The sequence below is a fragment of the Thermobia domestica genome, chromosome 17 (assembly GCF_964235325.1).
Source record: "Thermobia domestica chromosome 17, izTheDome1.hap1.1, whole genome shotgun sequence".
In the NCBI taxonomy this organism is placed as follows: Eukaryota; Metazoa; Arthropoda; class Insecta; order Zygentoma; family Lepismatidae; genus Thermobia; species Thermobia domestica.
In genome coordinates this window covers 125581407-125607027 of record NC_137470.1, presented here as the reverse complement: position 1 = coordinate 125607027, position 25621 = coordinate 125581407, and the positions used below count along the sequence as shown (strand labels likewise).

The following is a 25621-nucleotide window of genomic DNA, read 5'->3' as shown; positions in this document are numbered from 1 at the left end:
CGGTGAGAGAGAAAATATTTTCTGGGCAACTTCAGGTATATTCGTATGCCACAAAAAGCGCCGAACATTATGGTTAGATGATTTACTGATTCACAAATATGACGGCCACAAAAAGAAAGAAAAAAAAAAAAATGCCGCGAACCTAGTGTCGGTCGTGGTTTGTGGAGAACGGAAGGGGCATAACATTGTGTCTAACAACAAGCTTTCCAATATATTGTTTTGTATGAATATGTTAAAATAATGTTTGATATAGGAGGAAAAGTTAATTAGAAAACTTTATGTAAAGTCTATATTATTATGTAAAAGGTACATATTTGGTCTATACGGTATAATCTATAAGAGAAAATGTACTATTGCAAAATTAGGCAATAACTATCTATAACCTAAGTTCATGAAAAGAGTGAAGGAAAAGAAACAAAACCATTTAGATAATTTGTTAAGTAGGCCACAAGAGACATGTCATGTGGATAATGCATATATAAACCAGGGATCTCCACAAAGTGAGGCTCCTTCTGCCCTGGTCAGTAGTGCGTAGTAAAGCCAAGATGAGGTCCCTGCTGCAAGTATGACTTAGTTTTTCTCTAATGGTTGGCACGAATTAATCTGGAAATTTTCAGAAAGGAAATGAGGATATTTTCACAAGCTTACCAGAAGTGTTAGAAGAGGAGAGGTTGAAGCTCTCAACCGTGATCGCCACTGTCTTTTATACAAAGTAGCTCCCCAGTCGCATCACGATTCTGGGTGGGCACCGTTCTAGACCATCTCGCTTTGGCAGAGCCAGGAATCAAACCTGGGACCCCACGACCAGCAGTCAGAGACGGTAACCACTAGATATATATATGGTAAAGTGTATGCCCTCTCGAGGAAGATGCCTGAATTCAACACTGTTCCCACTACGTCTGGGAAAGTAGCCTACACGCATAAAGTATAAAATAACAAATATGAAATGCATTAATAGGAAAGACAAATCATGGACAATAAACGGCTCCAGTATTTGCAAAGGATTGTAAGATCAGATTAGGGCCGCTGCATGTTTATCATCATATAAAAATAATTGCAAGAAGTCAGAAAACTTACCATCAGGACTTGCTCCCAAGAAACCATGTTGGCGATCAATAATTAGTCCTCTTTTTTCTATTGTCCATCCCTTTTCATATGCAAGCCTTTGAAGAGCCACATCTTCGTTATTTTTGCCATATTCAATAGCTGTCGTCCAAATATTTTTTTTTGTAAAGTATTTGCTTTACAAGTGCGTGGCATGGTGTACTATCTTTTCGCTTCATCACTTTTCCAAACATCGAGGCAGTGAGTCTGTTACGCCGATGTTGCTCATATATCAAATTTCCATGCTGTCCTCTGGATGAAGATTCGATTGCTGCTCTCTCCTCGGCAGTAATCTAAAATACAATGAAAAGAGTTTTATACGCACACACAAGTAGACCTTGTGTACAAAGTATAACACTGAAAATCTGCATAATTTGAGAAAGGAAAATACAGGAAGCAAGGGTCGGTCCTGAAAGGAAGGCTCTTGTTCGAAATTCCCTCTGAGGGGTCGCCGCCACTCTCGCACATGCACAAATAAATAAATAAATAAATAAATAAAAACAAGAAAAATAAACCCTGAATAAATCCTAGTAAAACCCAATGAAACCTGGCAAAATCTGAATGAAAACGAATAACAACAAACCTCGTAGTCTATTTTTTTTTTATCTTCTTGAAAAGGAAAGAATTGAACATGATATGAAGTAACCTAGAATACCTCCCGTTGCTTGAACGAAAACCCAGAATTATGCAGTATTGGCGGCCAAAACAACGCAGATATCAAATATATGCATATCTGAGGGATGGAGGTCAGCGGCAGAACGCAAGTGTGGTATCCGAGGATCTTGGGATCGATCCCAGAGGCCGCCCAACCTGTCATCAGTTATCATGATATTTTGGCCATTTCTTTTCGCAAGGAAATTGCAGATCCATATAAATATTTCTATTATTATTATTATTATTATTATTATTATTATTATTATTATTATTATTATTATTATTATTATTATTATTATTATTATTATTATTATTAGCTGCTGCAGGTGAATAATGGTCATTTTTAAAAACGCTACAACTTGAAAGAAAACTGCGTTCTTACGTGTCCTGAAGCAAGGCAATTTCAGGAAATTAATTTGTACTCAAACAAAGCAGTGTTGATACTCCTACCACTACAACTACTATTAATAGACGTAGTAATGGATTACTTACTGTAAATGAAGAGAGTTCCCCTTCGCATGCCGTATGAAGAGATGGCGGTGACATTGGTGGCTTCTCTGCATTTGGCCCATAGTCTTTGTTGTTCTCAGGCTGTAACTCCAGTTTTCTTCTAACTCTCCGTGATGTGGATTTAGACTGCCGGTCTCTAGTGGCTTTTCTCTTCTTCATGAATTTTTTGAAGTACGTCCCAGGACTCTTTTTTGTTGCGGATTTCCATGGACTGTAATGCCACATGGCATTTTTTTGGTAAGCTAGTCCAGCAATATAGCACCTGCGTTGAAACGAACCTCTTTTTGTTAAATTCAATCGCTTTCCTGCATTGAACTTGCACAGTAAGCTCATAAACAGTTCGGCTCTATTAGTAGTTTCGTTTGGCACCAATCTATCAGCTTTGCGCACTAATTGCTGCACCGCTGCCATGATATGGTAATACAGACCAGATGCTTCGAGAACAGGCAACATATCAATGTCTTCTTTCTCATTTTTACAGAAATATTCTTTACATTTGTCGTGCCTTCCAAAAACATGCGATGGACCATTTTTTAAATCATCACGGAGTTCTTCAACAGTATGATTATTTTTGGCGTTGTACGTGATGGCTCCTCGAGCAGCTGCCGTTAAACGAGGAATTTTATTCCTCAAGATTGCTCTACTTTCAGGGGAAAAACTAGTTTGAGAGCGAAGTTTGTGCAGGGTACTTGTGTAATTCCTGACACAATGATTGGCGCACTCCACTTTGGTTACATAGCGCCCGTACGGAACTCTTTCAATAATTCTTGCATGAACACTTGAGTCCCCATCCGCAATGAATTTCTTATAACGAACGCCATGCATTTCTTCGCTCCTTTGGAAAGCTTCAACTATAATGTCAGCTTCCATTGACGAGGAAGATGAAGACCAATTTTTGTAGCATTTGTGATTGCTTGGCTGTTTTCTCTTAGATTCAGCTGAAGCGCACACTGAACAATATTTGTTCCTCACTCCAACAAATAACAGTTGCTTCGTCGCTTGTCCAACAACGCATGCCTGAAATATAAAAATTAGTTTTCCTATAGACCCTATATTGGAAATATTTTACAATATATAAAGAACAATAGTACTCTTCATTACAATTTAACACAAATGTCTAAAAGAAGAAGAAAAAGTATAAAGAACAGAATGTGTGCGGCTATATACATATTTCTTGTTTTAAAATTATGTGAAACATATTTCACCATTTTATTGGTTATAATACTCCTTTTAGCTCTGGGCTACAGAAGACACATAATTCTTTTAAAATGCCAAACGACTGTCATTTTGGTTTGTTGGATCATGCGGATTCTCACATTTAACTCAGATATTGTACATACTCACTTTTGTGCCAAGTTTGGTTTCGGTCGGTTAAAAAAATGTGAAAATTACGATTTATAAAAAGTTCCACCCGTTGTCCAAGATATATGTAGCGTGTGCAAGAAAAACAGTATGTCAGAAAACAGCACGTTTTTCAGAACATGCTTTTTTTTTCCTCTCTGACATATAGTGAAGCACATATACTATAATTTTCAAGACTCGATTATTCAATTCAGGTTTAGAATTAACATACAAAAATTGGACCAAAGTAGGGAACCAGTTATAGATATCAAACATCGATTTATCTCATTTTGGCGAATTTCTAACATAGTCATTTTCCTCCGTACGCGAGATGTATGCAACTAAATTTTACGCCAAATTTGGTTGTAACCCGTTAAAAATTACGGCAGTTATCTAGTTCTTAAAAAATGATATATATCGACCCTCTTAAGAAGGTGGTATCTACTTGGAAAGAATCCTGAGAAAATACACATATTCAAGAGAAATAAATATACCTGTTAGCACACTGCAGCAGCAAATGGATTTCTCAGAAAATTTTAAAAACAGACGCTATTTTGAACGTTTCTCGTCAGATAGGTTGTATTTCTTAAAATAGTATGACCGGTGTGAGTTAAGTTGATTTTGAGTTTAACGTCCCGTTCAGCAGCGAGGCTATATGAGACATGGACCTACTGATTAACGTGGAATCCGAACCACATGAGCTCCCGCCGGGAATCGAACCCGAGTCTCCCGCGCCAAAGGCGCATACGCTATGACCGGTGTGAGAATTACCAGGGAGGAAGGAGGGGGAAATATCTCTGTGCAGGATTAGATAACTTCCATAAGTTTGAATTTCCCCATGTTAATTTTCTCGGATATGCACTTTATCTCCTTTGTAAAATGTCCTCGCACACTGAGTCTGGCATGAAGTAACTATGTATATAATACCGGCCCGTTTTATCGATGTCCCGTATAATTAGGCCTACAATCTAAAATGTCCCTTATAAACAAACAAGAAAAATTAGTTACAGAAATTATTCTGCAAAACTGGATATCATGTTTTTCTTTGACAATCTTTATAGGACGGATAAATAATAATAATAATAATAATAATAATAATACAAATAATAATAATAATATGTCCGTGTCTCAAAAGCCCATGTAGGTAGTAAAGCTTTCCGCGTAATCCCATCACTGAGAAAATAGCTCACACTTTACTTTTCAATGTAATGCCGAAGATGATGGAATCATTTATCTGACCGCGTCGCAGGGACCAACAGAAACTAGAAAACAGGTCTCTGTTCTACTTCGTGGCAGCTGTTTGGACTTCAACGTTTGGCGAGGATTATATTTCTCCTAAAAATACACAACAAAGAACCCTTTCCTTGAAAGTTACAATGTCAGTGAATAGCTTGTCAAGAGGTCAGCCACCTTCCACCCCAAAAGAGAAGACGCCTTCCTCCCCCTCTTCACCTCGTTGAGAAAGGACACCTCCTCAGTAGGTAATAGTTTGTGACGTCACTAAGCATTTATTCCGGGGTTGAAAACAATTTCTTTATGTCTGACTAGGCCAGAAAAGGAGCTTTCTGTCACTATTTGTTGAGTGCTGTATATTGAGCAAAGCCTTAGCTAAAACTTTTACTGGAGTGAGGCTGTTTTTATTTGCGTAAAAACCAGCCGAACACTTGTTTCTCCATATCAATGAAATGTTTATACCTATATTATTATTGACTTGTCTCTAATGGACCTCACATGGATTCATTGCTATTAAAAGAATTAGGAAAGAAACGAAAACTAGTCCGAAACTGGTATGCAATAAAAGTCATATAATTCTTAACTTTGCAACTTACAGCAGCATGGCGAATATATTTGGTATTATGGTTCCATATTACAGCTCTAATGAGCACAGAGAAAGAAATTATGGTTCTTGTTACATATATACGGTACCATAGTATGGTGGGAACAATAATAATTCTTATAATATACCAGTATGCTATTACAAGAATTTTCGCACTAGAAGATGATAGTACCGTATATTTGTAGCACGAATCATAATTTCTTTCTTCGTAAAAGGACACCTCCTATTTCGCAATATTCGTACATTTAAACTTTTCCGATATCTCTTCTCGTTCTCGCTATATTCCACATAATCTCATTTTGACCCTATTTTATGCCCCTATTTGACACTTTCAATGTGCTTGTTGGCCGATATATATATATATATATATATATATATATAAATACGTGTCGCTTCTTTTTCAATGTTCTTTATGTCTGTGCAATCTTATCACAACCGGTGTGTTACACCTGGGTACTAGGGATGCGCACGAGACAAGATGTGATGCTGCCTCGTCTCGAAAATGTGCTGTAAAAGTGATGTCTCGACTCGAAAAATGTATTCTTCTCTATTGGAAGAGCTGTGTCTCGACTCGAATTTTGTCAGGAAAATGCTGTCTCGACTCGTCTCGTGCGCATCCCTACTGGGTACCCTGCCTTGTAAGTTAACGGTAGAACAACTTACCACTCCAGAAGCTGCATTATGTCCATGACCATAACTCCTTTTACTCCAGCCACCATCAACGTACACTGTTATATATGGAACACCATCGGGGTCAACATGTCCCTTCTCGATTGCGATTTGTCTTTCTTTTTTTCCATTTTGTTTCATTTGAGACCAAAGACTATCAGCCCAAACCTGCAGACAATTAGAAATAGAAAAATAAGGATGACTTCCTAGCACAAACTTAGTCGAAAGGTTTGTGACATAAATCCAAAATGTGTTGAAGCAATTTTGGTGTCTTTACTGAAAATGTAAAGTCAAATATATATAAATAAATACAAATAAATAAATAAATAAATAGAACAATAGTTTAAACTTTGGAACTACAATTCCAGTTTACCATTATAAGTTAAGAAATGTAAGTAATACAGATCTAAAAAGACAATTGCAAACGTAGTAATTATAATAAACTTTGAATGTTCAAATTTACAATGTTGTAGGCCCAAAGTAAAGTTTAAGGAAGTATTCTAGTTTTCTCCAGAATGAGCAGTGGCGTATTTAGGGGGAGGGCTCCCGGGCTTAAGCCCCCCCGAAATCTTACTTACTATAGTAAAGTATATGAAATATCTTGCAGAATTGTCACATTTTCAGGCAAAGCCCCCCCCCCCCCGAAAGTTAGCAAAGCCCACTCCGAAACAAAATCGTAAATACGCCACTGAGAATGAGTTATTGTTAGAGGGAAATTGTAAGCCTATTCTTATTGCATATCAAACAAATGTATTACTTACCGGTTCTAGGTGCTGTTCAGTTTTACTAAACAGATCATTACTCATACAAGGAATGTTCATTACACTGAGTAGCTCCTGAAGATGGGAATAACCAGTTCCAATTGTTAAAGTACCCCAAACTGCACTTTCATTTATTGTCATAACTTTTGACCTGGGAGTTTCTTCAGTTGAGTGGACTATTTCTCTGTTGCATACCCTGCACTTGAAATGGATAAAGCTACGGAGACCAACACGTCTTTCTTTGTGATACTGCAATTTCCCTAAAGTGCAGACTTCACGGTGTTTGTCTTGTAATGTCATCGACCACCGAAGGACGTGTCCCAAATCAACAATTCTGCGGCCACTTAATTCAGATTTCTTGGTGACTTCCGTTTCAGGCTCGATAACATAGAATGGTTCGGTTTCGGTACTGTGGAGAAAAAAGAACTCAATATGAGAATAAGAAACTTTTACAATTTTATCATAAAGACACAAAGTGAAATGTCTATAAGTTAATAATAACAATCCGAAATTTAAATTTTAAAATTATTTATTTTGATTACTTAATCTGCTCTTATACCTCCCCTCTATGGGCGCCCTAAGGGGGGACGGTCTTCCCCTGACTCACGAAAATGTATAATGTATAGATCCAGCATTGGGACCCGGGATTGCATTTTTCCCCATTTCACCAGCTTCAACTATACCCCCCCCCAGAAAATTTTCTTCTGGAGTCGTTGCTCCCCTCCCCTTGTAACAAAAAATAATCATATCGCAGACCCGCCCTCTCCCCTAACCTGACTACGTAATAACTCCTTTGTACGTACAAAACTATTCTGTGACAGTCCTTGTTCTTATACAAAGTTATTTTCTTGACAGGATATAGTTCTCAAACAGATATCCGAGTCCGGTGTGAACACCCCACTGTCTGCATATGATATGTAAAACGCAGTGTTGTAAATTTATTACATAGCTGTTCTCAGTAATATAATAAGCATATAATAATAATAATAATAATAATAATAATAATAATAATAATAATAATAATAATAATAATAATAATAATAATAATAATAATAATAATAATAATTATTATTATTATTATTAATTTTAATTATTATTATTATTAGTTTCTGAAAGAAACAATTCTACTCTGCTTTTTTGTGTAGAAGATATATAAACTATTAAGTAAACATTCTTACCTCATATTAAAACTATCTTCCTGTTGAAAACTTCTAGAAGAGCTCGTAGGTTCTTCACCGATGTCTTGGTCAGTCCGAAGGCTATTGTCTCCCTGTAGTGGAGTATCTTCCAAATTCTCTGTAACGGCATTTACCGGTACATTATCGGTTGTACCGGTAAGTTTTCGTTGTTTCCACGCTAGACGACGTGCTTTAGATTGCTTATTTCTTTTTCTTGTCTTTGACAGTGGTCGTTTCTTACTAGCCATTATGACGGATAGAAAATCACGCACCACCTTCACAATAGAAAAGAGCAGCAAGTGGTTAGTAACACTGATGCTTTCTACGCTTATGGATGAAGTATGGCTACAGTTCACATGGCGGCGCCACCGTACAACGGGAAATTCAAAATTATCGAATGTTGTAATAAATTCCTACTTTTCTCGAAATACGTACAAGTTTAAAAGGAAATAATTATTGCAAAAGAAAGGACAACAATCAGGCTATAGAACTATATATATTAATTCATAAACATGTTCACTATCTTAGTGTAACGGAAAGTGAAAATAGATGTTACTTTGCAGCGCGTTGTTTTGCCGAGAATTGTTGTAATTGAATTGCACACTTCTTCAAAGAAAGTCACATAAAAGTTAAGTAAACAATAACAAAACTTTGTAAAGTTACTAGATCTCTTAGAGAAAGTGTAGGGAGTAATATGTTTTAGTTTCACTGTTCTTGCTTTATTAATTTGGTGGAAAAGTAGGAATAGCTTATCGTTAATTAATTGTTAATTATGTCATAATTAATTAATTAATCTTCGGAAAAAATATTTAGGAACGATATAAATATCATCATTGTCAGTCTTCCAATAAAAATCAGAAATATTTTCCCATTATTTTACGAAAAGCTTGAACGTCGTGTATGCCCTTAATCCAATGTTCTCGGGATTGCTGCCAGAGTGAGTGTTGCTGTGCTGAGCTTTCGTTACCATACAGCGGCAACATCTTCAGAGCTATGTGTTGGAGTGTGCTGGTCGTACAATTTATATTGTAGTCTTTAGGAATTGCTGTGTTTCTATTGGTTGTTTTTGTTGGCCAATGGCGTGCTCTGATATTACTGGTGGAAACTGCTTTCTGATGGGCTGATGGTTCTTTTCGTACTGAGAAGCTGGATCCAGATGTCAGGTAGATGATAACCTTCGTCTCTGTTGATGGATGGCTTGTATGTACGGATGAATAGAGATTCATGTATTTTCCTGTCCCAGAACTGTTTGCTTTTCTTTAGTACTTCAATTTGGTCCCACATGGCCGTATGATTGTATTGTATGCAGTGTTCGGCTATTGCTACCTGACATCTGGATCCAGCTTCTCAGTACGAAAAGAACCATCAGCCAATCAGAGAGCAGTTTCCACCAGCAAAATCAGAGCACGCCATTGGCCAACAAAAACAACTAATAGAAACACAGAAATTTCTAAAGACTACAGTATAAATTGTACGACCAGCACACTCCAACACATAGCTCTGAAGATGTTGCCGCTGTATGGTAACGAAAGCTCAACACAGCAATACTCAGTCTGGCAGCAATCCCGAGAACATTGGATTAATAGTAGACGCCAGCAAAGCTTCAAAGATCATATTAAATTCAGGCACTGTTTTTAGTTTAGCACTTCGCATAGAACAACCACGTAACAAACTTTGCTCTTCAGGGTTAAAAAGATGTTCGCGAAATGTGTCAGAGGTTGAAGGTACCACAGGTCCAAAACATTTAAAGATTCGGAAATGCTGGCAAATCCAGATGTCGAGTCTAAGTCTACTCATAAAGTCTTAAGTATTAAATTTCCTCGCGGCTATATTGTTAGTGTGCTCGGTTTCGGCGCGTGACACCCCAATTCGATTCTCAATGAGAGCACATGAGTATCGGATCGGATCCCACGTTAAGCTGTAAGATGCGTGTCTTACAGCCTCGGTGCTGAACGGAAAGCTAAACTTGATATATAGAGTGGACACAAAGTCGCTTTCTCCAATATGGAATGAAATAAAAGAAATTAGGAGACTTGTCTATCTTTATTGTACTTGCAAATACTGTTCAAATTGTTTCCTGCCAGTTTCAGTGCACAAGCCATGTCTTTTCAGCACTGACTTGCAAATATCATGACACAACTGAGGATTGGCATCCAATCTCTCGAATGATTGTTCGATTAGCTGGCTCAAGTGATCCAAATCCTGCGATTGCCCGGAATACGCCTCGTCCTTGACAATACCCCACATGGAGAAGTCGCGTGGTATGAGGTCACATGAACGAGGTGGCCAGTCTGTCGTACCACGAAGACCAATTCGTTCATCGAATTGTTGATCCAAGAAATCCCTTACAATAACACCAAAGTGAGGCAGCGCTTCATCGTGTTGCTACAGTAACTGAATGTTTTCGTAACGAGGGTGATACTCAAGTTCTGGATAACAACTTCCTGCAACATCTGAAGTTATGTTTCACTAGTAACAATTCCTTCAAAAAAGAATAATCCTATGATACCACCACTCCAAATACTGCCCCAAACAGTGACACCAAGGATGCTTAACTGATCTGTCATAATTTCACATGGATTGGTATCTCTCTAATAAACACAATTGTATCTGTTTATGCGACCATTCCCTTGAATAAGGCCTCATTCGTCCACAAAATTAATTTCCAAAAGTCTATGTCATCTTTGTTCTGAATGAAAAGCCTCTCACAAAACTCAATACACCGGAACGGATCACATTAGTGCAACTCCTACAGAAGCTTTGGCCGGTACAGTTTCATCTTTAAATCCTTTAACATGTTTCCTAAAGAGTTACGGCTATTCCCAGGTCGCGTGCACGCCTTCTGGTAGTTTTTTTTCGGGCTAGATACACAAGCCTGAATTACAAGTTCAGTTTTTCCTTCATTTCATACACTTCGTGGTTGTCCGCTTTCTGGTAGATCATACACAGAACCTTTGGCCTCGAATCGTTTGTTCTAGTTTCCCATGGCTTCACGTGATGCTGGTTGCAGACCTGGAAAACTTCATCTAAAGTCTGCTGTCATCATATTTGTTTTCATGTGTTTCCACCAAGCTTGTAGCACGAAAACACGTTCCTTTATTTATTTCTGAATTTATCTGAACACCTGCACTACTTGGCACAACTTCACTCAGTGAACAACTCTTAAACAAAACATGTACGAAAACATCGTTATCAGTTGCAGCCACAATAAGAGAGATATTAGGGCCAGTTCTAGTACAAAACAGACGCTCGCTTATTTCTTTACTTGCTTTGGGGAAAGTGATTTTGGGCCCACTCTGTATTTATCTTGATATGCCCTTGTAACTTTTAAATGGTTGGTCAGAAAGTGCTGAAATTTTGTACCATGCACATATCAGCATGGGAACATTGTTTGGCATACTCTGTGATACCACAAGGTTAACAATGTTGCCTACTGAACATAAAGTTATATTTTTTGAAATGACATTGCATCAGGTTGTTATATATTTCAAATCTATATATAAAATGAAAACATGCAATATCACGTTTGTCATGCAGTGTTGCAAACTAAAGATGCTTAACTGACGGGGCATGATCAGTGGGTCTCAAACTTTCCGATAACTCTTACCTCGTGTTCATTCGAAAAGTAATCTGCGGACCCACTTGCAGTGCTATTTCAAATGTCACGTGGTATGAACAAAATAGAGAGTAAGTAGGATTATCACTGGTAAGAAAAAAGGTAAAGAAAAATAATATAATAAGTAATTTGTTCTAAAGAGATATAATCGTTGGCAAGTGAACGAAATTACAAGTGAAAATCCAAGTTTGTTACTTGTTAGTTTCAAGGCTGAAAATCAATGTGCTTACTTATTATTATTATTATTATTATTATTATTATTAAAGAAATAATACAGATTTATTAACAAAACATTTTCAAATGTGGGGTCATTAATGTGAGGAATGAAATTCTTTCTACTTTCCCATAATTTCATTGAAATCAGGAATAAGTTTTGTCATCATCAGTCTTCCACATTAAGACAATTACTTTTTGAGGTTTTAATGGTGCAAAGAGCAGAAAAAATATGCTCACATAATTAAGTCGTAGGGAAAGCCATCAATATTGCAGTGTCTTTTTAGATAACTCTGCATACTCACAGCGCACATGCAATCAGAAGTTATAAAGTTCATTTTCGTTAATACGTTTTTTGAAGAACTCTCACAAGACAATTCCAATAGCTGTTATTATTCTCTGTCAGTCAGATTCATACCTTGTATGTCATTGATTTCTACATTAGTGAAAGTGTTTTCAGTCCAACCCTTTCCAGGTGGTGGGGGGCTGGTAGTATTCTCGAAAACTTGCAGATAGTGTTGTCAAGTGTCCTGGAAGTGCTTTGTGCACTTCAGAAGAGTTTTTCACCTCAAGAATCAATGAAGTTCTTAAGCAGTGGAAGCAAGGATTAGTTATTGTGTTGTACTTGTACTGCCCACAGGTGCAGTTTCTTAATTGTAGCTTCAGCTCTATTCTCAACCTGGAAATTATTAATATATTTTCCTTGCAGACGTAAATTAAGTTCGTTGAGAAAGGAGAAATACCTACCAAATAGGCAGCCTTATATAAGCAATCGAAATTACACAATTTCTGGCTTGAAAGAGAATGTTGCCTGTCTGAAAGAAACAAGCGCATCTCATTACGTTGCTCAAGGAAGCGAGATAAGACGTTTGCTCTTGAGAACAAAGTACTTCAATATGCAAGAGAAGTTGAATGTTTTTACTGACAATTTCTTCACATAAAACGGGCACGGCGACTCAGCGGAAGAGCGCTTACCTCTAATGCGTGGGGTCTCTGATTCGATCTCCTGCGAAGTAAGTTTGTGGTAGACAACATCGTGTCCGTGAGTTTTCTCGAGTACTCACGTTTCCTCCCATATTTCATTCCACCAATTCTCCCATCATCATTCACTTGCCTTTAATCATCGTCTCCCTTAGCCTAAAAGGCATAAACGTGGGACGTTAAACTGAAAGATTTCATTGCAAAACTGTGAAAAGCTGGGAATTTAGAGAATGTGATTTAATGAAATTAGCAATTTCTGTAACTTCATCCATAACACATTTCAAGTTCTCAGGCATGTTTCTCGCTGCTAAAACTTCTCTTGTATAAAGCTATGAGTCCACTTATCTTCTGGTGCTAAAGGTTTCACTAGAGCCATTAAGTCTGTCCTCAAACCTGCAAAAACATGTGCTCTGTCCATGCAGATATCTACACATTTATCCCATCTAATATCTTTTACGATGGACTCATTGAGTGCATAACACACATTTTCTGCCGTTGTTCGAAATATCCCCGTTAAAGAACAAAGGTTTCTCACGAATTGTCTCTTTCTCTTTACACGCAAAACGGATGAAATCCAACACATTCGCTTTTTCATTAATATCTATACTTTCATCAAGTTATAAGGATTAAGATAAGCTTCCTTGAAATTTTGGAATTAGTTGTTTTTTAACATTGCAAGGCATATTGTCAATTCTTCTTTTAATTGTATCATTGGAAAAAGGAATTGAGTTTATTTCCCTAGCAGCTGCATCACTAAACATTTGCAGCTGCTAGGATTAGAATTTCCGCAACTTTGCGGGGTTTTCCAGATTTAGGAATTACAATGGCACATGATATGACGCTTAAGTAGATTTCATATTAGCAGTACCAACCGCTACAGTCTTTAACATTACACTTGTACTGCCTGCGTTGGTTTATTAATTAATCTGTCGAGTTGAGCTGATTTTGAGTTTAACGTCCCTTTCAGCAGCGAGGCTATACGAGATGGGACCTACTGATTAACGTGGAATCCGAACCACATGAACACCCGCCGGGAATCAAACCCGGGTCTCCCACGCCAAAGGCGCGTAGGCTAATCGCTTAGCCACGAAGGAGCTCAATAAATCTATCTACTTACCAACGTGTCCCTTGTGTTTCTTCTTGAGGTGTCTTCGAAGGTTAACAGGTTTCTTTCTTTCGTTGATCAGTACTTCATAACACAAGACACATTGAGGCTGCTGGCTGTTTCACTTCTTATGTATGTAAATCCATAACGAATGTAGTCATCGCAATACCTGCGTAGTTTTCTCTTCTTTCCTTCATGTTGACTTGCAGTAGCCTGCGAACATGAAGGCTCACTTTCAGAAGCATTGTCTCGATGTCTCAAATAGTCTTTTCTTTCACTGCAGATGATTGCAGCAATCAATCCATTGCGAACTTAACAAATATCTACACAAAAGAACGTGAGCGGCTCAGGAAACGAATGGTTGAAGGCAAATCAATGTATTTTTTGTTTAAAACTGTGGTGACAATAAAAAAAATAAATAAATAAAATTTAAAAAAAAAAAAAAACTTGAAAAGGTCAGGGCAGCTAACAGTTTTTTTTATCATCTAATCACAGGATCTTGCCAGTGAACGAAAAAGTTAAAGAACATATCGAATGTAGTTTATCTTTGTTGCTCAACAATACAACTAGTCTCAAGTTTTTGTGAAAGTTTGCAACATTTACTTGTGAAAGTTTTGTGAAAGTATACATAACAAAGAAACAATTCAATATAGCACATCAAAATATCAACTAGATGAATTTCTTTGAAGACACTTTGTTTTAAAAACAAAGGTAGGAAAAAGATGATAAAAATATCGATGTTGTCAACTTAGAAATTATTTCTACATAAGAAATAAAATCTTTTTACATGAAAAGCTATTCGTCAATTACTGTGTATAAAAATGGATTTATTAAAGGTATTTAACATCTACTTTCCAATAACGGTATGTTTTAATCTTTGAAAAACCAAAGACTGTATGCCTTCATCACTGAAAAACCAGAGGTGGTATGACATACCACCGCATACCATCTCACTTCGACCACTGTATGTACGATGTGTGGCAATTAAATAACGAGACTGGTGTCATAAATATAATGTATTGCAAAGAAAGTTACAATTGAGTGTTATCCCCTTCAATATACTCCCCTCCTCTATCTATACACCGCTGCATACCTGCCTTCCACTGTTCAAAGCAGTGCTGTAGGTCACCAGATGTCACCCGCTTCAACAGCTCTGCCGTTTTTCGTTTCACCTCTTCCACAGACTAAAACTGTGTTCCCTTCAATGCACTTTTCACTTTTGGGAATAGATTAAAGTCACAGGGAGTCAGGTCTGGGGAATATGGAGAAAAATGGTCGAGCACAGGAATGCGCTTGGCTGCAAAAAACTGGTTCACAAAAAGGGCATCATGACTACATGACCTGCCCACCTGAGCCTCCTAGATTTGATGACCGTAACAATGTTGGACAAACTGTATAAATTATGTAGTTCCTCGTTATGAACATTCCGCTATTCCCTATTCCCGTTTCTCTTGGGTCCGAATATTCGTCTCAGGATCTTGTTCTCAAATACTTTCAATCTATGTTCTTCGTTCCGAGTAAGAATGCATGTTTCGCAACCGTACAGAACAACAGGGATGATTATCGTTTTATACATTTTAAAATAAGCTAATACATTACACATACAATCAATTATAATGTCAGTGATATATGGTGTTCATTGGGCAAAACACTCCAAACAATAAAGATTCAACTTAACTGGAGAAATGGTTATCCTTCATTTTTCATTATAATTTGGCCATGAAACAAACACCTGAGAGATATGCAGCCCCTATATATAATTACATGGTGTTGGAATGTATAATAGGTAGGATATGATGTTTTTTTTTTTTTTTAATTTCAACACTTCCAGAGTACCCGTAAGAATGTAATAAATAAATAACGGCCATGGTTTTTTTTTTTTAATATTGAATTAGAACTGGACAATCTACGCAAAATTTGCAATCGATCAGTGAAAACGTCATCTTTCTAGAGCCTGTAGTTTCCGAGATCTTACTGTCGAGAGGATTGACCACAAACATATAAACGTCCACAAACGTATAGTTTAAAAAACTCCAGAGATGGCAGCACAATTCATTTGCATTTATTTCGGAGAAGGCTTATTATAATGCAAAAGTTTTGAACAATAATTTAAAAGGATAAACTTCGTAAAACAGATCTCTTTAAGTAATTTATTTAAAGTACACCTTTTTTTTAAAAAAAAAAAATGTCTGTGTTATAAACGTGAAATCACAAATAACCGTAAATCAAAGATTTGAAAGCTAAAGTTATAGGTGGGAACTCAGTCACTCTTAACTGCCATTGTAGTATTTTAATACATAGACTAGTTGAACCTGCGCTCTCTACACAGCGCATCATTCACATATGAGAAGGAATCATCTTGTCATTCCTCATAACATCTCTACATGTCCCTTTACAGACACAAGTGAAGGACGTCTTCATAAAAATCGGCAAGGGTACCATAAAGGGGAGATTTTTTCGATTATTTTTTTAAATATCTTGCACCATTTGCAAGATTTGAGCCTACTTCCGGTTGGAGTTTCTCATGTATGATCAGCGTTTTCTTCCTTCTTGAATGCACTATGTAATAAGCAAATATATCGCATACACAATGAATCATAATGTCAGTGATATATAGTGTTCATTGAGCAATACACTCCAAACAATAAAGATTCATCTTCGTTTTAGACTGTAGAAATGGTTATCCTTAGTTTTTCATTATCATTTGTCCATGAAACTAACATCTATGGACAACTTCAAAAAATATCGTTAAAACTGCTTTATATATATATATATATATATATATATTGCGCGTATGACCCAGTCTTATATTCACATTACAAAAATTAACGCAAAGAATGAGTCTCAATATTTTCGGATAACCTTCAGTAAATTATAAAGGAAAAAAAGGGATAGATAAAAAAAAATGTTGGAAAATTATCTCATTCAGAAATATATCAGGCAAATTGTGACTGTTTCAAATAGTACTACAAGTACACTGTTATGTGAAAAAAGAACATTGCTACCAGAATTAAGAACACGTTAAAGACACAAGGAATGAAGATATTGCTGTGTCAGGTCTCTGGAAATATCTTAATTCACCTAGACACAACATTAAAAAGGGTTAAGTTTTACACAAATCATCATCTTACTTTGAAAGAAAAGGATATGGATCTTTTTTATCAGAACAAGAAACCCAAGTCTGAATCTGGACTAGAGGAGCTTGGATAGGCAATGGCATTTTATCATCAATAAGTATGTTTAATATACAGGGTGTTTCAGATAAAACGTCCAGTGCTTATAAATCAGAAACAGCTGGAAATAAAAAGATGAAACAGAAACTGAGGCAGGAAAATGTCATAGGGCATATCACATGGTGTTGTTGTGGTGACCCCCAGGGCCCTCCTTGAAGGGGGCCCAGGGGCTAACTTCAAATTTTCAAATGGGAACATGTATTTAATCATACCTCATTCGATAGTCCTTGAAAAACAAAACAACTTTTGTAGGAAACAATTTTCAATTTGGGCCACCGTTTTCAAAATGGCCACAAAAAATGGTTCCTGTATCAGACAAAACGTCCAGTGCTTATAAATCAAAAACGGCTGAGAACAAAAAGATGAAACAAAAACTGAAATAGGAAAGTGTCATAGGGAACATCACATGGACCCACAGAACCTACTTTTTGCGGCCATTTTAAAAACGGTGGCCGAAATCAAAAATTGTTTCCTACAAAAATTGTTTCGTTTTTCAAGGACTACCGAATGAAGTATGATTCAATACATGTTCCTATTTGAAAATTTGAAGTTGGCCCCTGGGGTCGCCACAACAACAGTAGTAATTGCATGACTTGGCCGAAGTTTGGACTTTGACCCCGACCTTTGTGACGTCATAGGTCAAAGGTCAATGACCTTGGCCCGGGGTCAATGACCTAGGGGTACCTAGGACCACCCCCTCTAAATTTTGGCAGGGGTACCTTGGCCCACCCCCTAAATTTTGGCAGGGGTACATAGGACCACCCCCCTTAAATTTTGGAAATTGCCAAATTTAAAAATTTGGTATGGTAGCCTAGGACCATAGTATGTACCTCTATCAGTATTGGGTGTCTATGTCGTTCCCTTTTATGGGTAAAAAATTGCCAAAAATTTAAATTTCGGGGGTTTTTGACCTAATTCATACCCTTTGATGAGGTGTTATTACCCTATATAGTTATATGGGCGTATACAGGGGTCCATTACCTTTCATAAGACATGGGTATATTAATGCACCCCTTGAAAAATTTGGGAGGGGTACCATGGCCCACCCCTTAAATTTTGGAAATTGCCCAATTTCAACATTGGGTATTATAGTATAGGACCCTAATATGTATTAGGTTAAATTTGGGCGGTCCACCTCATTCCCTTTTAGGGGTACAAAATTGCCAAAATATAAACGTAAGCAATACGTTATACCACGTGTTTGGTTTTTGGTCGATTTTATCCCCTTTGATGAGGTGTTATTATCCTATATAGTTATATGGTCATGTATAGGGGTCCATTACCTTTCATAAGATATGGGTATATTTGTGCACTCCTTTAAAAATTTGGGAGGGGTACTTTGGCCCACCCCTTAAATTTTGGAAATTGCCCAATTTAAACATTTGGTATTATAGTACCGGATCCTAACATGTATTATGATAAATTTGGGTGGTCCACCTCGTTCCCTTCTAGGGGTACAAAATTGCCAAAAATATAAACGTAAGCAATACGTTATACCACGTGTTTGGTTTTTTTGTCGATTTTATTTCCTTTGATGAGGTGTTATTATCCTATATAGTTATATGGTCATGTATAGGAGTCCATTACCTTTCATAAGATATGGGTATGTTTGTACACTCCTTTAAAAATTTGGGAGGGGTACTTTGGCCCACCCCTTAAATTTTGGAAATTGCCCAATTTAAACATTTGGTATTATAGTACCGGATCCTAACATGTATTATGATAAATTTGGGTGGTCCACCTCGTTCCCTTCTAGGGGTACAAAATTGTCAAAATATAAACGTAAGCAATACGTTGTACCACGTGTTTGGTCTTTTGGCCCAATTTATCCTCTTGGATGAGGTCCTATTACCTTATATGGTTATATGGTTATGTATAGGGGTTTATTCCCTATCATAAGACATAGGTACGTTTGTGCACTCCTTTAAAAATTTGGGAGGGATACTTTGGCCCACCCCTTAAATTTTAGAAATTGCTCATTTTATATATTTGGTATTATAGTACTGGACCCTAATATGTATTATGATAAATTTGGGTGGTCCACCTCGTTCCCTTCTAGGGGTACAAAATTGCCAAAATATAAACGTAAGCAATACGTAGTACCGCGTGTTTGGTTTTTTTTTGTCGATTTTATTTCCTTTGATGAGGTGTTATTATCCTATATAGTTATATGGTCATATATAGGAGTCCATTACCTTTCGTAAGATATGGGTATGTTTGTACACTCCTTTAAAAAATTTGGGAGGGGTACTTTGGCCCACCCCTTAAATTTTGGAAATTGCCCAATTTAAACATTTGGTATTATAGTACTGGACCCTAACATGTATTATGATAAATTTGGGTGGTCCACCTCGTTCCCTTTTAGGGGTACAAAATTGCCAAAATATAAACGTAAGCATTACGTTGTACCACGTGTTTGGTTTTTGACCTAATTTATTCCTTTGGATGAGGTCCTATTACCTTATATGGTAATGTATAGGTGTTCATTCCCTATCATAAGACATAGGTACATTGATGCACCCCGGGAGGGGATTCGGTATCATAGTACATGACTCAACATGTATTATGATAAATTTGGGTGGTCCACATCGTTCTCTTTTAGGGGTACAAAATTGCTAAAATATAAACATAAGCAATATGTTGTACCATGTGTTAGGTTTTTGGCCCAATTTCTCCCCTTTGATGAGGTTCTATTACCTTATATGGTTATATGGTCATGTATATGGATTCATTTCCTATCATAAGACATGGGTACATTGACGCACCCTTTAAAAATTTGGGAGGGGTATCTTGGCTCATCCACTCGGTTTTAGAAATTGTTTAATATAAGCATTTGGTATCATAGTACAGGTCTCCAATATGTACCACTATAAATTTGGATGGTCCACATCGTTCCCTTTTCATAGGTAAAGAACTACCAAAAATCAAATTTCGGAGGTTATTGACCTCTATTTAGCATGTTATATGGATATGTACAGAGGTTTATTACCTTTATATGTTTATGTTCCCTTTTAAATTTGGGAATTATCAAATAACAAAATTCGGTAAACGTTTTCTAAGTCCCATTGTAGATGTTGATGTTCCTCTTATGGCCAAATATTCAAAATTTAAATGTTATTGACCGGCTTTATTATTGAATAAGTACAGGATTTATTACTTTTTTCATAAGACACAGGTGTATTTGTGTACCAATCTTAAATTTTGGAAGGGGTACATTTCTTATTGTCGTATCAATAATTGGTAATTGGATAGTATCTCATTCATTGGGTAAATCATTATGATCACGTGATCGGTTATTGACCTATGATGGGATTAGGAGTCCAGGACATTGGTACATTGAAACTTTGTAGGATAATTTGATAATGCGTCATTGGTTTTGATTATTCCCGCCAAATATAAACGTAAGCAAGACGTTGTACCACGTGATTGTCCTTGATGAGGTAGTGTACAGGGATTCATTTCCTTTGTTGTGGTACTTCTTAAGTTTGAGTACACACACACACACTTCTAGAAAACAGTTGGTTCTACTCAGGTAAACAATTGACGGACATTATTGACCTTATTGAACATATAATGATATGATTAACTCTAAGACTTAGGTATATCAAGAGAAGTATTCTTTAAATTTGGGAATGGTGATAAACAGAATTTTAACATAAGGTGTGAAATTTGAAACAATACATTGAACTTTAGTCACAGCTCATAGTCTAAGATCATTGGTGGTGATTGATTTGAAATCTGATAGCTAACCTTATTGAATCTTATGACTCATAGACGAAAGGCAATACATGCTACAACACTGGCAAAGTTATTGTTAATGCAATTTGATTGGTTGATCACTATCTTTCCTGCAATCTGATTGGTTGATCACTATCTTTCGTGCAATCTGATTGGTTGATGATTTTCAAATTTTTGCTGTATTCAGTTTTAAGTTTTGTTTAACATTTAAAAATCTTGGTTTCGTTCAACATTTTGCACTCACTGATAAATATGATCAAAACCGTTTATTTGTTAATCGAATAGTTAAAAACCGGATAAAGTTTGACGGTTAACCGTGAAACGTAAAATTTTTTAGTTTGAAATTTTTTTGCTTGAAATTTTTTGTTTGAAACTTTTCGTTTGAAATTTTTGTTTGAAAAAATTTTTGTTTGAAATTTTTTTTTGAAATTTTTGTTTGGCATTTTAAAAGTTTGTGCACTCATTAGTAAAGAACTGGAACTGTTTAGAACTAAAACCTCTGGCAACATTGTGGTGCACGTCAGAACATGATAATGCAACGTCATCAGTTTTGCATCATATATAAGTATCGTTCGAGTTAGTATTCATGATAACGTCATCATGGCTACTTGTCTGCAGTTTCTAAACACGCGTGATGTGATGAAATCATTTACCAAGATTACTGATTTACAACAGAATGTACCTTATAGAATCTTAGCTAGCCAAATGATGCCTACAAAGTTTGGATTAAGAATCGTAGTGAAGCTTGAAAATGATAAGAATATAATTTTACCAGCAAGATATTTACCCATGGAAGCATCAAAACAAGAAGAACTGCTGCGTTTCTTAAATTCTGGATCTGTATCTTTATGTTACAAAGGATTCTTGGGTCGAAGTCATCAACTTGAATTTAGTACACAGCCAGATTCGTCAGCAAAATCATGAATTCAAACGTCAGCACATTTCTTTCCAATGACGTCAGCCGTAGTTGTATGAATTTGGTTGGTCGGCATGACGTCAGCAACTGTGATGAAATCATGAATTCAAACGTAGCACATTCCTTACCAATGACGTCAGCAATAACTATAAACCAGCAAATACAGTGTCATCCCACGAAATCATTTGAGCAAGTGCTTTTCAGGAGGAAAGATGTGTACTTCTAACGATAAAGAATTCATCTTCGCAAGCTATTATCCAATAAATATATTTCAAACAAAACATGTGATGATTGGTATCAGTGCTAGAACATTTGAACCTGTGATTCGATTGGGCAAAGCAGAACAATTTGGTGTACAACTGACCTGTGAAGAATGGCAAATATTATGTTCACGAATCGACCAAATGAACGATTATTTTCATGATGAGCTAAATGTGACCATAGTCAAATCATTAGGCTCAAATCATGAAGTGGTGCTGCGTACAGTCCTCGAAGAGAAGATGGTGCTGTTACGTAAAAAGAGTACATTCCATGTCCCTCGCAACATGGTGTATCTAACACAAACTGAATGGAACAAATTCATCAGCGTATTTCAGTGTGCGAAACATGCAGTGGAAGTGTGCAACAAAACAAGTATATTCCTGAAAAAGTACTATTTTGAAAAATGTGTTATGCATATTGTACAACATGTATCTAGATATTGTGATGGTTGTCAACATCGTTCTTGGGTGCATAACTGTATTGATAAACAGTTTATTTGTGATCAAATGGACATTGAGTTTCCACCAATTGATATTGCATTAGACCTTAAAAGACTTCAATTGGAATTAAAATTATATGCTAAAGACAAACTAGTGCAAGAAGTTCAAAATACATTGTATCGACAATATCCAGAACCACTATCTGGTATGGATGTATGTGGAGTGTAATAAAATGATCCATTTCAATGAATTGTGTTTTTTCATTTCAAGTACAACCCCAGGTTCTAACGTGTACTATTGCACCACAATGTTGTCAAAGGTTTTTGTTCTAAACAGTTCCAGTTCTTTACTAATAAGTGCACAAACTTTTAAAAATGTCAACTCAAACTTTGAAACAAAAATTTCAAACAAAAATCTTTGAAACAAAATTTTGAAACGAAAAAAAAAATTCAAACAAAAAATTTCAAACGAAAAAAAATTCAAACAAAATTTTGAAGCGAAAAAATTTCAAACAAATTTTTGAAACAAAAAATTTCAAACAAAAAATTTGGAAACGAAAAATTTCAAACAAAAATTTTAAACAAAATTTTCGAACAAAAATTTTTCAAACAAAAATTTCAAACGAAAATTTTTTCAAACAAAAATTTCGAAACAAAAAATTTTAAACAAAAAATTTGGAAACGAAAAAAATGTCAAACCAAAGTTTCAAATTTTTTAAATGTTAAAACAAAACTGAATGCAGAAAAAGATTTAAAACTCATCAACCTATCAGATTGCACGAAAGATAGTGATCAACCAATCAGATTGCAGGAAAGATAGTGATCAACCAATCAAATTGCATTAACAATAACTTTGCCAGTGTTGTAGCATGTATTGCCTTTCGTCTATGAGTCATAAGATTCAATAAGGTTAGCTATCAGATTTCAAATCAATCACCACCAATGATCTTAGACTATGAGCTGTGACTAAAGTTCAATGTATTGTTTCAAATTTCACACCTTATGTTAAAATTCTGTTTATCACCATTCCCAAATTTAAAGAATACTTCTCTTGATATACCTAAGTCTTAGAGTTAATCATATCATTATATGTTCAATAAGGTCAATAATGTCCGTCAATTGTTTACCTGAGTAGAACCAACTGTTTTCTAGAAGTGTGTGTGTGTACTCAAACTTAAGAAGTACCACAACAAAGGAAATGAATCCCTGTACACTACCTCATCAAGGACAATCACGTGGTACAACGTCTTGCTTACGTTTATATTTGGCGGGAATAATCAAAACCAATGACGCATTATCAAATTATCCTACAAAGTTTCAATGTACCAATGTCCTGGACTCCTAATCCCATCATAGGTCAATAACCGATCACGTGATCATAATGATTTACCCAATGAATGAGATACTATCCAATTACCAATTATTGATACGACAATAAGAAATGTACCCCTTCCAAAATTTAAGATTGGTACACAAATACACCTGTGTCTTATGAAAAAAGTAATAAATCCTGTACTTATTCAATAATAAAGCCGGTCAATAACATTTAAATTTTGAATATTTGGCCATAAGAGGAACATCAACATCTACAATGGGACTTAGAAAACGTTTACCGAATTTTGTTATTTGATAATTCCCAAATTTAAAAGGGAACATAAACATATAAAGGTAATAAACCTCTGTACATATCCATATAACATGCTAAATAGAGGTCAATAACCTCCGAAATTTGATTTTTTGGTAGTTCTTTACCTATGAAAAGGGAACGATGTGGACCATCCAAATTTATAGTGGTACATATTGGAGACCTGTACTATGATACCAAATGCTTATATTAAACAATTTCTAAAACCGAGTGGATGAGCCAAGATACCCCTCCCAAATTTTTAAAGGGTGCGTCAATGTACCCATGTCTTATGATAGGAAATGAATCCATACACATGACCATATAACCATATAAGGTAATAGAACCTCATCAAAGGGGAGAAATTGGGCCAAAAACCTAACACATGGTACAACATATTGCTTATGTTTATATTTTAGCAATTTTGTACCCCTAAAAGAGAACGATGTGGACCACCCAAATTTATCATAATACATGTTGAGTCATGTACTATGATACCGAATCCCCTCCCGGGGTGCATCAATGTACCTATGTCTTATGATAGGGAATGAACACCTATACATTACCATATAAGGTAATAGGACCTCATCCAAAGGAATAAATTAGGTCAAAAACCAAACACGTGGTACAACGTAATGCTTACGTTTATATTTTGGCAATTTTGTACCCCTAAAAGGGAACGAGGTGGACCACCCAAATTTATCATAATACATGTTAGGGTCCAGTACTATAATACCAAATGTTTAAATTGGGCAATTTCCAAAATTTAAGGGGTGGGCCAAAGTACCCCTCCCAAATTTTTTAAAGGAGTGTACAAACATACCCATATCTTATGAAAGGTAATGGACTCCTATATATGACCATATAACTATATAGGATAATAACACCTCATCAAAGGAAATAAAATCGACAAAAAAAACCAAACACGTGGTACTACGTATTGCTTACGTTTATATTTTGGCAATTTTGTACCCCTAGAAGGGAACGAGGTGGACCACCCAAATTTATCATAATACATATTAGGGTCCAGTACTATAATACCAAATATATAAAATGAGCAATTTCTAAAATTTAAGGGGTGGGCCAAAGTATCCCTCCCAAATTTTTTAAAGGAGTGCACAAATGTACCTATGTCTTATGATAGGGAATAAACCCCTATACATAACCATATAACCATATAAGGTAATAGGACCTCATCCAAGAGGATAAATTGGGCCAAAAGACCAAACACGTGGTACAACGTATTGCTTACGTTTATATTTTGACAATTTTGTACCCCTAGAAGGGAACGAGGTGGACCACCCAAATTTATCATAATACATGTTAGGATCCGGTACTATAATACCAAATGTTTAAATTGGGCAATTTCCAAAATTTAAGGGGTGGGCCAAAGTACCCCTCCCAAATTTTTAAAGGAGTGTACAAACATACCCATATCTTA

At 36.2% G+C, this 25621-nt stretch overlaps 2 protein-coding genes across 3 annotated transcripts in view; one reads left to right on the top strand and one right to left on the bottom strand.

The window, feature by feature from the left end:
• LOC145674321 (uncharacterized) overlaps positions 1–25621 on the top strand; it is a 102794-nt gene that overhangs the window by 60519 nt on the left and 16654 nt on the right. The gene's annotated exons all lie outside the window — the stretch shown is intronic.
• On the bottom strand, positions 862–7525 carry LOC145674686 (uncharacterized). The gene is made up of 4 exons (XM_081744915.1): positions 6877–7525; positions 6110–6283; positions 2251–3285; positions 862–1397 (listed from the first exon to the last, which is right to left on the bottom strand). The coding sequence occupies exons 1-4, from the start codon at positions 7174–7176 to the stop codon at positions 1200–1202; spliced, it is 1707 nt and encodes a 568-aa protein (XP_081601041.1). The 5' UTR covers positions 7177–7525; the 3' UTR covers positions 862–1199.